Here is a 12,745-nt window from a genome sequence, read left to right as displayed (position 1 = left end):
GAACCTCTAGTCTCTAATGGTCTTCATTCAAGGAGGGGTAACAACACCCACTTCAGTTCACTCCAGTCAAGAGTATGTGAGAGGGGGGGGGGGGGGGCATTTAAGGCAAGATGACTTTACGAGTCAAGCTGTCACACTAAATGCAGCGCTATGTGAGTCTGCAGCTCTCTGTGTAACCACCATATCTATCTACAATGAGCCCACCTGACATGTCAGCTTGCAACAGCTAAGCAAAAAAAAAAGAGGGAGGCTGTGATAAGTCCACTTAAGTTGACTGAGCACCCGACCTGATGTCAGCAGATGGCTGATCGGAGAAGAATCCTCCCATCTCAGCTCCCTGTCCATCAGTCAGCCTTGTTGCCACTGCTAATCCCCTCAGGACACTGCAAGTCTCCTCTGCCACCTCCCAGCCAGCTTTACCATCAGGGCCCCTGCATCTCACAAGAGCTACTGCTGGGACAACATCAACAACAGATTTACAACGGGGGGGGGGGGGGGTTATTTTGCAAAGGCTGATATTTTGAGCTGATATTTCAGATTTGTAACCATTTTCTTGGTCACGTTTTTCTCTAAAACATTATCCTCGGTGGGATAGAAGCCTCTAAAACATCATGAAGGCTAGGAGTAGGGCTGCAACTGACAATTATTTTAATTATTAATTGATCTGACAATTATTTTCATGAGGAATTATTTAGTCTATGAAATGTCAGAAGTAGTGAAAAATGCCCACTTTCTCTGAGTCCAAAGTAACTTCTTAAAATGTCTTGTTTTGTCCCATCAAAAACCCAAAGATGTTCAATATCTAGTCATCTAAAACATAAATGGAGTAAATCCTCAAATTTGAGACACCAGGACCAACAACTTTTTGACTGAAAAGATACTGAAATTATATAGTCAATTATAAATAAAGTTGTAGATTGTTTTTCAATCGATTAATCAACTAATCATTGCCACTCTGACTAGGGGTGTGCCATATGATATTGCTCATGATAATACCATTAGAAATTATATAAATGATGTTGCAATGTAAGTAGAACTGCAACTAAGGATTATTTACAACAATTATTTTATATTATTCTTCGTGCATAATCAATTAAATTTCTGGTCTATGAAATGTCCACAGTGAAAAAAGCTCTTCTTCTTGTTTTGTCTGACCAAAAGTGGATAACCCAATAAGTGTCAGTTTAACTTTAATATGTAGAAAAAAACAAATCCTCACTATTAAGAAGTTGGAACCATAGGATTTTTGGCATTTTTTACCAAAATTTTTTACCAAATTCTACTAATTGGTTAATGGACTGATCTTTTCAGCTCTGACTATAATGTTTGAGGCTGGAAAGGAGACAAGCAGGGGTGGAAAGAGATAAGTGTTTTGTTGTTATTCAGCAGTGGGGGGAACTAGGAGGCCTTAGTTTTGTTAAGAGTTTGTTTACAAAAATGCTACATTGCTAAAAATGACTATAATTTAGAGAATGCTTCCTCTCCCACAACATACTGAGATAAATCTTTTCATCAGCAATCTGAAACATTTGAAAAATAAACAAAAGGAAGGAACAGGAAGCAGCCTGCGCTACCCTTACATACCTCACTCCCTCTGCTCTCAATAAATACTTTCAGTTTATTCTTTGCCCCAGTGTTGTATGGTGCATATTCCCACCCCTATATGTGAGGTGCTGTTATGTTATCCTACACCTAGTGTGTCAGTCTTGTATTATGTAACTGTCACACTTCCAAACACCCCCAACATGTGCACACACACACACACACACACACACAGAGTCAGTCCACTTCAGCTGCGTCCCGTGCATCCAGCCGGACCAGCTGACCAGACGCCCCCCCACCAACACTTTGTATTTCTTTGTCCACCACATGCTTGGTCACTCCCTGACCCCTGAGTCCCCCCCCCCCCCCCCAATCACTCCCTCCGGCTACAGATTTCAGTCTATGCGCAGGTGCCTCCCTCTTCCATCTGCACCCAGCCGCGGCCTGTGGCTTAGCCTGCGGGCTTGGGAATGTCCAGCATGTCAGCCTGACACCACCATAACAGCTTAAAAAGCACCTGACCTCTCCAGAGGCTCTGCACTTATGGATACATTCTGTTTGTTATCAGAGTCATTTAAACTCACGAGGAAGTCTAAAAAAGGCTTTGTACATTGTGAACAATTACAATTTTGTGTTCTTACAAAACTGTACAAAACTGTTGGAACAAACAACATACTTGAATAGTTTTGAGTCTTGTGAGTAGTGAGACAAAAATATGAAGATAAACCTGTAAGTGGCAATGTAGCTCAATATAGCTGGTCGTTATAGTGACGCCACGTGAAACTGGCGTGACATCATCTTCAAAGCAAAACACACAGGATATCGAAGGGATGGTGTTCTTGATTCTCGGTATGTGGCTGTTTGTCACAGCAAGGAGACAAATTTTGTTTCAGAAGAGGCTGAAGGCAGCAAGACAAAAAACAGGAGAGTTTTGTGTTTTGAGTAGTCCAGTGGGTAAAAAAAAGGCAGCCATGGTGGCTTGGCTATTCAAAAATGGCGGGTTTGTGCAGGATGCCTCGTGTTGCGTAAGTGATGATTCTAGTGACGATTCTCTCTGACCAATCAGTGGTCTGCAGTGTTTTCATGTCACCTTTTAGTATCAGCTCAGCTTGCTTGGAACCTCGACAGAGGTGATAATAAAAAAGTACCAGGTACTATCCACAACTTTTGCCCATGGAAAACCAGAAAAGAACAGTTCCAAGCAAGTAGAGTCGAGTTGAGCCGTACCATGCAGTGGAAAAGCGGCATAAGCATGTTGAAGTTAGCATTTAGCTAGCATCATTGAGAAGAGCCTCACAGAGTCGTAAACATGGCTGCAGTCACTTAGTCTTGTTGTTACCATGTAGTCCAATAGCAATAATAAAGTAATTTTATAGTGATTTCGACACCTAAAGAGTCGACTGGTATCGAGACAAGGTCTGCTGGTTATTCAAAGTTTTTCCCATATCCATCCACTGTTTTATAGGAAGGAAACATAATGAGGCTGCAATATAAAAGGAAAAGGAAATACTCTTAAAAATACTTTTGATTTTAAATGAATTAAAGAGTTTATGGTAAGAGTTTAAATGGTAAGTAAGTAAGTCAAATAAATAATCTAGCAGTAGTACACTGCACAACTCTATTTTGGTTTGGTTGTCAAACCTTTCAATGTAGGTCACTACCAACCAATCAATCAGCCCTTATTCACAGGGCTGCTCTGTAAATGGGAGACAGTGGAGGTCATTTGTTGCCTGATATCAGACAGAACTGTCAACTTGTTACACTCCGTTTCCATCTTCAGTCTGACATTAGCCCCTTTTACATAGCCTGTTCAAGGCGGGAATGCTGCTCCTTTATTCCACTATTCTGTATAAAAGGTACAGACATGGAGTTGGGCAGCAGAGTAAGCCGGCTACGGTGATAGTCACAGAGCCAGATCAACGTCTATGTAAAAGGGACAGCTGGCACAGCAGGACAGGGAGCTGGTGCTGTTGTGTTACACGCCACTACTCTGAATCCAGAATGTCAGCATGCTATGTAAAAGCACAAACATGGTACAGCGTAAAAGAGCAAAGGTGGCTTAATGACAGATCTTCTTTATGGCTATAATGTTGGATCTCTGTATAAAAGAGCCTATTGCCTCCAATCTAACTGATTTCCATTAAACACTCCGGCTGGTGGAAATGTGGTGGGTGACGTATTGCGACTTGAGCAGTGCTTGGTTTTGGCTTGTCCATTTTCAATATGGCGGCCGGGTCACAAACTTCCTCATATTACAGCCAAACAGTACACTAAAATATGTTTCTGACAACATTTGAGGTGAGAAATCGGCAATGCAGTAACACAATCTTAATTCATATTTGATCAGCACTGCCTAGTTTTACTCCTCCTTGGTTCTGGTGTACAGCTTGACAATGGGTTGACACTAGCTTGACAACAGCGTTATTCCCGCCCATGGCACTTATTGGCTAATCGTTAATCCCCCCCGCAGTGCTCATTGGATCAATCATTTTTTTCAGCCAATAAACCACTGTTTCATGTCATGACACCAGACCAACAGAATTAGTCAACTCGACAGAGCGGGTGGATTCAAAGGTCTGGATCCTGGCAAAGTCATTTGCAGAGCTCTCACTGCCAGCTGCAGCACTGCTTTCAGACACTAGAGGCTCTGACTATGGTGACAAATGTCTACACTTTGACAATGTTCTACAAGGGTCCTCCAGGATCAGCGATGTTGAAAGCAGCATGTGCATGCGTGTGGGAGTCAGTGTGACCAAGGGAAATTAATAATAATAAATTGTGTATAATTAATAATACACAAATAGCCTACATGCCATTTTCTGTCCATCCATGATTCCGCTTTTAGGCTACTAGGACATATTTCGGCAAGATCCTGGTCTCACGCTCTTGCTGTGATGTGCAGGTGTAAAAACATGAGCCATGAAGGCATAAAGTATACTTTTTTCATTATATGTGGTCAGCTGATAAAGGTACAACTTTTATTAGGAGGGGAGGTCAAATGTATCCATATAATTTATACATTTCTATATATTTGCATTTCTATATTTCACATTTACACTTTATTTTTCTATAACATTTCTCGATTCAATACATACATAAATAAATGTATAAATATAGAAATACAAATAAATGTAAATTTGTTGAAATGTAGAAATGAATTGAATGAATTGAGACATTCATTTTGTTAATTATGCATTCAATCATTCATTTGCTTTAGATTTTATTGATTCTTTTATTTATTGATGAAAATATCGTTTGATTTACTTTAGCATTTATCGATTGATTGATTGAGTCATTTCTTGTCCTCTGTTATTCTCACCTGGGCGCTGCCCAGTACAATCACAATGATGCATTTGTCTACTGAGCTACTGCATCAAAACAGATGGAGTGCCTTGCTCAGGGGCACCTTGATGGTAGTTTATAAAACAGTGGGGAACATTACTCATTCACTTTCCCCAGCCAGTTTGGCTGTCATTGGTTGTTCACAAACAGACAATATCACTTTTAATATTCTCTGCCAAGCAGCACTCGCTGTCTGTGTAGTGTGTAAAGTGTGTAACGGGCTTTTTCCTGACAGCCAAAGCTTTGTTCCCAGAGCTTGTCACTGAGCAGCCAGCCGTACTGATGAAAGGCCCAGAACAGATAACGCCACAAAAGAGAGGCTTCAACTTCACAGCCTGCTTGGCCTTAACTTTCCCCGGGCTTGGATAAGGGAGAACCCTGTCATTTGCAACAATACTGCTGTAAAGAGAGCTCGCTTGTCGCCTGACTTGGAATCTACGCAGATAACAAACTCTGAAAGAAGAAGAAAGCCCCCTAAAACCCGCTCAGCAAGATGCATGAGCTGCAGGGGTCTGCATTTAGGAGATTAGCTCGTGTTGTGCCGCAGTTTGAATCCACTTAGTTTCAAATTGTCCCTGACCTGACTGCTGGAGGGGCGACAGCTGAACCTGAACCCATGTTTATCTCAAAGAAACTGCACTTGGTTGAGAAGTAAGATCGCCCAAGGCAACAGCAGTGTTACCCCTATAATTATACAGGCCTGACGGACTCCCAGGCCAACGAGAACCCCCACCAGGGCAAAAAAATCTTTTTTCAATGCCAAATATAACACCAAATATCTATTTATTTGGAAATCAATAATCATTTGCGCTTGGGAGCCTCTGTGCAGCGTGTTCCAAAACATGAGTCAACCTCTGTGTCGTTGCCTGGGAAACTCTTGATGCAGACTCCCTGCCCTCTCTGAAAGAAACAAAATGTTTTAGTTATGTTATTTACCTAATTTATGTGCACTTGTTTCACTGCGTTTTGCGGGGTCAGTCGTTCTGAAACCAAGACCGAAACCACAACACAAACGTCCATGGTCTTGAGACGCAATTCCATCTTTAGTGACGCAGTCCCCCCCAACACCAACCTGCTGCAGAAGCAGCCTGTTGAGCTCTCATTACACTACCATTTGGTCCAATAACATTTAGAAAGTCTAGAAGCGCCGCACAGTTAAATTATTTATTTTATTATTTTATTTTAAGTTGGCAGAGGGCTAACCAGAAGTTAGCCAGCTCAGCCGGCAGAAGTCTCTAGCACCCAATCAGAAGGCTTCCTTTGTTGCAGGCTCATCCAGTGAATAGTAGTCAATGAATACTGTTTCAATTATCTGATTACGCAACCAATAAAAATAAAACAAGTCTTGTTTCTTGCTGCTTGTTTCCCATATGATGATAATGATAGGTCAGATTTTTTGAGTGGTAGTGCATTTCACAAATGCCAGATTGCTAGCAGCCCCATTCAGTGTACAGTTCGTGCACTGCACAGAGAAACAGATGCCTACTTTCCGCTAGCAAGTTAGCTGCTTTTAATGTAGGTTAAGATAAAAACCATGGCAAAACAAAGCAGTCACAAAAAGACGTCATGAGGAGCAGGAGGAAGAGAATTCAGCTCAAGTTCAGCCATCATTCTCGACCCAGACATCTTCTCCTGCTCCAGTTTCTCCTCAACAAGTGCCAAGTAGTGACAGCACGTCACTACTTGCTAATGCTAATAAGATTTTTTTCAGCTGTTAGTCGGATAAAAACTGGCATCAGGGTCTCAGTGATGACATACAGACTGAACTCTTTGTCCCTGCTCTCCTTTGAAAGAGAACTGACTGAAGTGTTGGACTATAATAAAATAATTTCAGTCTTCAACACCAAGCCCTGTCGTCTCCTGCTGTAATCATCAAAAGTAAGCTAATTTACAATTTCAGACTGCAGTAGCCTATTACATGCATTACAACAATCCCATACAAGCTACCCCATCTGTCAGAGGAGGAAGGGGTCAGGATTAATGTGCGTGTGTGCGGTTTATGCAGCCGTCGTACCTGGCTACGTTCAAGTGACATTTTTAACGTTACTGAGCATGTTGGTGTCAGTGTACCTCTATCCATACGCTTGACTAACGATGCTGTTGCATTTGTCAGCTGTGTGTGTGTGTGTGTGTATATGTGGCCGCCATGCCAGGCTACATGATGCTGTTAATGTTCATCTTGATGCCTGTAACAGTACCTCTGATGATGTGTAAGGCTTGTATGATTAAACTGTGCTGCATTCAGGCAAGTATAGTTGGTCTATTTTGGTTAACGTATGCGTTTCAGAAGCAGATCAGAAAACAAGGAGGCTTCGTACTAAAATATGAGTAAATATACTTATCAACAGATGGAATTAGAAATAAAGGCCTCTCTCTAATATAAGCCTGCGTCCATTAAAGGCCTGGTATCTCTGCGGTTGAGGTAAATAAAGGTCCCGGCCACTATTAGAGGAAATACAGTAATTTTGTTTACTCAGTTAATTTGTAGACTGGTCTTAAGATAAGTGTTTTTTATTTGTTTATTTATTTTTGTTTACTTAGTTAATTTATGTGAAGTTAATTTATAAAGTTAATCCACCTTTCATAGTGTTCTTTAGTGTTCTCATATTCCAAATTGAACTGTTACCCCAACCCCCACAGCCCATCCCACCACCCCAAAGCAGGGGACCTAGAGGAAACACTCAACAGCTAAGCTCTATTTCACGGTGGAAACAATTACACTCACAGGCCCAGAGCACAGAACAATCACACTGCATGGAAATAATAGAGTCAACTACCCCCCTGCCTCTCTTCTCGCTTCACACTCACTTGTTTTGTTGCACTTGACTTTGGAGAGAAGCTTGTGAGCCAGCAGAAGATCTCCACTCTTCACTGCTACCAGCAGATCCTGTTCTTTCCCCATGTTTACAGCCTTAACCGCAGACACTCAAACTGCTCGCAGCCGACAGCCAAGGTTTCTTTTTTTTGTCTTTTCAGTGTTCCTTCAGGCGAACTGTTTCAGCAAACATTTGTCAAAAAGTTAACAAGTAGCTGCTGAATGGCAGCCATAAGATGAAATTGGAGGGTAGAGAAGGCTTAGCAGCATCTAGAGAGAAGGAGCGTCAGGTAAACCGGTCCGGGACGTCCTCTTGCTCTTGTCATTGGAGTTTAGGTCCATGTCCTGTGATGTGGTCCAGCTGTTTGTTAGACACAATCTTGAATGTGGAGTTACAGTAGGTGTAGTAGAGGTTTAGTTGCCTGCGGGGCTGAGTGTGTGTTCATAATCTGTCTCTGTTAACCTGGAGGCAGCAGCTCCAGCCAGACCTGCCATTACACTGCAAGGAAATGCTGGAGAAAAAAAGAGAAAAAACACTTTAAGTCTATGATCATTTAAAAAAAAAAAAAAACATTCAATAGAAACCGTAGCCCTTTCATAGCATGACAACACTATTTGGGTTGTTTCTGCTACCCTGTGACTCTGTATAAATAACATTTTTGACCTTTAAAATGCAGGACTGGGTTTTGAATCTTAATACGTTTTGTTAGTTTGTAGCACTGGGAATCAAGAACTGTCAAGTACCAAAACCTCACACTGAATCAAATGTATTCTACTTATTCCTTCATCACACAAGTTCTGGTTAAAAAACATATTTTGCTAATTTGAAGCTAACATTTATTCAAGCAAAGCTTTTGTATGGCTGCTTAAGTTTAGACATTATTGTTGGCTCCTTCTGTTAAATGAAATACTGTAGTCCTGGTTTCACTGTAGACATTCTGACTATATCCACAGTTTTTTTTTTAAACTCTCAAATATTAATCTCGGTATCAAAAATCCAGTATTAGTTGGACTCCTTTATTGATTCATTTAATGATGTTTTGTTCCGATTAACTGATAAATCTTTTAGTCCAGAGGTTCTCAAATTACAAACCAATAGGGATGCACGATATTATCGGCCGATAAACGCTTTAAAATGAGATATCGGCATCGGCGAATTCTGCCGATTACGAGAGGCCGATACGTCGCCTTCTCCTCCGCCACCTGGCTATGCTTCCCTCGATAGACTGTGTCACCCTGGTGGTCCCGGTGCTTCCTCCACAGGTTCCACTTCACTCAAGCTGCCTGTCAGACCCGCTGCTTCTGCTCACTTTAACCTGAATAACAAACCGGCGTTCAGTGCTCTGGTTGGATCCACATGGAGAGCCAGGCCTAATGTTAGCTGGGAGGCTAGCAGAGGCTAGCTGGCTGTGCTTCCCTCTGGCAATGCTGCGGCTAACACTCCGCTAGCCTCTCAGCTAACGTTTGCCTCGGCTCTCCATGTGGATCCAACCGGAGCACCGAGCCCCAGTTTGTTATTCAGGTTAAAGTGGGAAGAAGCAGCGGGTCTGACGGGTAGCTGAGTGAAGTGCACCATGCGGAGGAAACACCGGGACCGTCAGGGTGAAACAGTCCGTGGAGGAGCTGCTACGTTCGGTTGCACAGATAGGAAACACTTCGTCTGACAGGATGTACCACTCTGTGCAATTAAAAAAAAAACTTCTTCAACCGGCGGTCGGCAACCAGCGTATTAGATGCATTACCGCCACCTTCTGCTCCGGAGTGTGGACCAGAGATTAAATCCTACACATTAATCCTGTCTGTCTAATAAACTCAAAGAACACTCTACTGCTCCACCCACTTGACAGGTTCATTAAAGTTTTAATGCTGAGCTCCTGAACTCCAGTCTTCCTAAGTTCCTCCTTCATATATTATCTTTCTTGATCATAGTATAATCTAAGCTTGCATGCATTATAGTCTCCTCAGCCAGCTGGAAAAAAATATAAGCATATATCGGTATCAGCAATCGGCCACAGTGAGTTGAAAATATCGACATATCGGATATCGGCAAAAAATCCAATATCATGCATCCCTTCAAACCATCTCTGTGTGTTGATTTACTGTCCGAATCAAACTTGAACATGAATCTTCGCAGCATTGCGAGCAGCAGAACACTCTTTGTTATTCCCAAATGAATCAGATTCATTCAATTGTAGATCTGTTCCACATTTTTCCCCCTGGTCATGTGCACCACCCTTGCTATGGCTTTACGGCCCCCAGTTTAAGAACCAGTGGTTTAGTCTATAAAACATCAGAAAATGCCCGTCACATTTTCCAACAGCTTGAGGTGCCATCTTCAAACTGCTTGTTTTTGTCCAACCAACAATCCACAACACAAAGACATTTCATTCACAGTGATATAAAAATGAAAAGTTGTAAATCCTCACATTTAATGAGCTGGAACCAGCGAATGTTTGTCATTTTTACTTGAGAAACAATTAATCAGTTTTTGTTGTTGATTACTTTTCTGTACATTTCTAATTTATTAATTATTAGGAGAATTATTTGTGCCAGTCTCTCTATACCACTGCATGACTTGTTCATGTTAACAATGCATCAAGAGCAAAGACCAGAACAGTTTTTGACAGATGAATGGTGTCAGGATCAGACATTTGACTTTAACCTGACCCAACTTGTGTTTGTTTTCTCTGATCCAGGAAGCCTGCTCCCACAGGAGTGTGCAGCTAATCTGTTACTCTTCCAGCACAGGAATAAGTTCTCCATCCATTGATAACATTCCCCGAACTTTAAGGAAGCAACTCTTCAGTCGAGCGTGACTGGCGTTCTGCCAGCTTACGTCTTCGGAAAAGTTTAGTATTTTTCTCTCCAAGAAGGAAAGTGAAGCAGGGCTGACCGCAGCGACAAACCCAAACTGCCTGAATTCCCAATCGCATGGGACACCAAGAGAGGAAACGACACTGAGGGGACACAAAATAACCAGGAGAAATGTTCTCTAGCAGGGGTATGAAGACAGTCCCTCTGGGTTTGTCTGTTTCTACCACTGAGGAAACATCAAACAGGCTGTTTCAGTGAGCCACAAAGCCTCCAATTAGAACATGAGTCCATACTGGGTGCAAAACAAAACCACAATTAGGAATCCCAATGAAGCTAAGAGGCAGTCTTGGAGCAGACAGTGCTAGCAGAGCACTATCTTCTCTCTGAGTGAGGAGTTACTATGGAAGAAGTGGAGAAACTAAGCAGCATCCAGACATTGTGACATTTTAAAAAGGCCACTGAATTTGTTTTGCAGACCTCAGAGTCATTTTTTATTCTCCTTGTCATCCCAACAGACATGACAACCGCACTCAAGGACATATTCTTTTTCAGCAGCAGGCATTTATCTTTGATATACTTTGAATTCATGATATATGTAGTGTCCGGGGTACACTTTGCAAGTCAAAAACATGAGTAGGCTATCTCGTCTACCAGCCTATTTAGGGCTGTTGGGCAGATAGTTCAGTAATTCCTCTGGACTACTAGGTGATTGTGCAGCAGTGTCGCCCAGCAGCAGATGCCAATGCATGTCTTTGCACTGACACATGATCTAAAACTAGCCAGGCACCTTGCCAGGCAGTAAACAACTGCATAGCACTTCGCTGACATGGGCCACAATGTAAACAAGGAGTCCGAAATGGGCTTGTTAGCCTAAATGTCAGCTGACAGAGCAGTAGTCAGATGGGATTTGGAGGCTTTGGGTGACTTTTTTTATGGAATTCCGAGTGGCAGGTGTCACACATGTAAGAATGGATACAATAAATGCTTCAGTCAGCACTAGACTATAATAAAATAACCATTAACAAATCTTTCAGTCCTAAAATGATTATTTCCCACAATCAAGTAAAAATATTTTAGGAAGCAAGTGACAGCTTCTCAATTTTTTTGACAACCTAAAAATGAGATATTAAGTCCTATGATCGAATGACAAGCTAGATCAAGGAGCTCAACTTTCCTCGTATGTAGACTGTCATACCAAACCCACTTCATAAATGAGCCCATTTAAACCCACATCGCTTATCAGAGAGCGTAGACATCCATTACATCAATATTTAATGGCTTTAAGATATCATTTCTGCTGCTTGTAAATTCGGCATATATGAAATCCACAAATCTGCGGTAACGTTAACGCCTCAGGTTTTCCAAGTACTTCACCTGCTATACATGCGGTCCTCTCCAAAATACACCGTGTGGCGGAGGTAAGAAAGATAAAACAGTTGCTAAAAAGTTATTTTATTGAAATAAGATGCTGTGTGTGGATTATACATGTGCCGAATTTACTAGAAAACGCTAACTGTTGGTTAAAAGTTATGATGTATTTTCTACTGCTTGCTTATAGGTTAAAAGAACAGGAAATGTTAGGTTTTTGACAGCGCTGTTGTTGTATACCAGGCAAACTCAGCCAGTAACCCTGCTGCCCTCTAAGACACATTTATAAAAGCTGGTGTGTAGTTTTTCGTCGTGTAAATCCTCTTACGTTTCGCTTTTTTCCTCGTTTGCTAACTGTCTCAACTGTCAAGGTGCTCAAGACTCCGACGACTCTAGGTTACGCGAAAACCCCCAAACACGCGCTCTACCATCTAAAACGCGGCATTATGTGTATAAAATAAGGTGGTCTCAGTCAGCTTTTTGTGAATGAATGAGTTTATAAAGAGAGGACTGGTCTCACCTGTTCTGGACGGTGACGGCAGGTGGTGACAGACTGATGCACTGTAGAGTTACTGAGGGAGGCGCGCTGGACGGCACGAGACGGAGGCGGCAGCGTCAAGTCAGTGTCAAAGATACATACCGCTTCCGGTACCACCTTTCAAGGTAAAGCTATAATTGATAAACGCGCCACAAAAATCTACAATATTGCAGTCAAATTTGTCTTTTGACTAGTTCAGAATATGCTTTCCCACTGAGTGTAAACAAATTGTGTGCATACAGGACGAGTCACCGTCAAAGCTTTTCGTAGCTCCGTCTGCTACTTATTTGTGTTTTTATTTTGAAGGTAAAATGACATAAGTTGTG

At 41.9% G+C, this 12,745-nt stretch overlaps 1 protein-coding gene across 3 annotated transcripts in view; it reads right to left on the bottom strand.

Annotated features, from left to right (window-relative positions):
- The window catches only part of LOC121886673 (caskin-2-like), a 65,429-nt gene extending 52,939 nt beyond the window's left edge, over positions 1–12,490 (bottom strand). For 2 of the 3 annotated variants that reach the window (XM_042396863.1, XM_042396864.1), the window contains exons 1-2: positions 12,402–12,489; positions 7,693–8,211 (exon numbers count right to left, since the gene is read on the bottom strand). In XM_042396863.1, the coding sequence (XP_042252797.1) occupies positions 7,693–7,786 (94 nt within the window). In that variant the 5' untranslated portion in view covers positions 7,787–8,211; positions 12,402–12,489. Of the gene's footprint in view, positions 1–7,692; positions 8,212–12,401 lie in introns of all 3 variants that reach the window. The other variant, XM_042396862.1, reaches the window with a different exon arrangement.
- Between the last annotated feature and the right edge of the window lie 255 nt (positions 12,491–12,745).

This window comes from Thunnus maccoyii, chromosome 20 (genome assembly GCF_910596095.1).
Source record: "Thunnus maccoyii chromosome 20, fThuMac1.1, whole genome shotgun sequence".
NCBI lineage: Eukaryota > Metazoa > Chordata > Actinopteri > Scombriformes > Scombridae > Thunnus > Thunnus maccoyii.
Note: the sequence above shows the minus strand (reverse complement) of the source record. Positions and strands in the feature narration are given on the sequence as shown.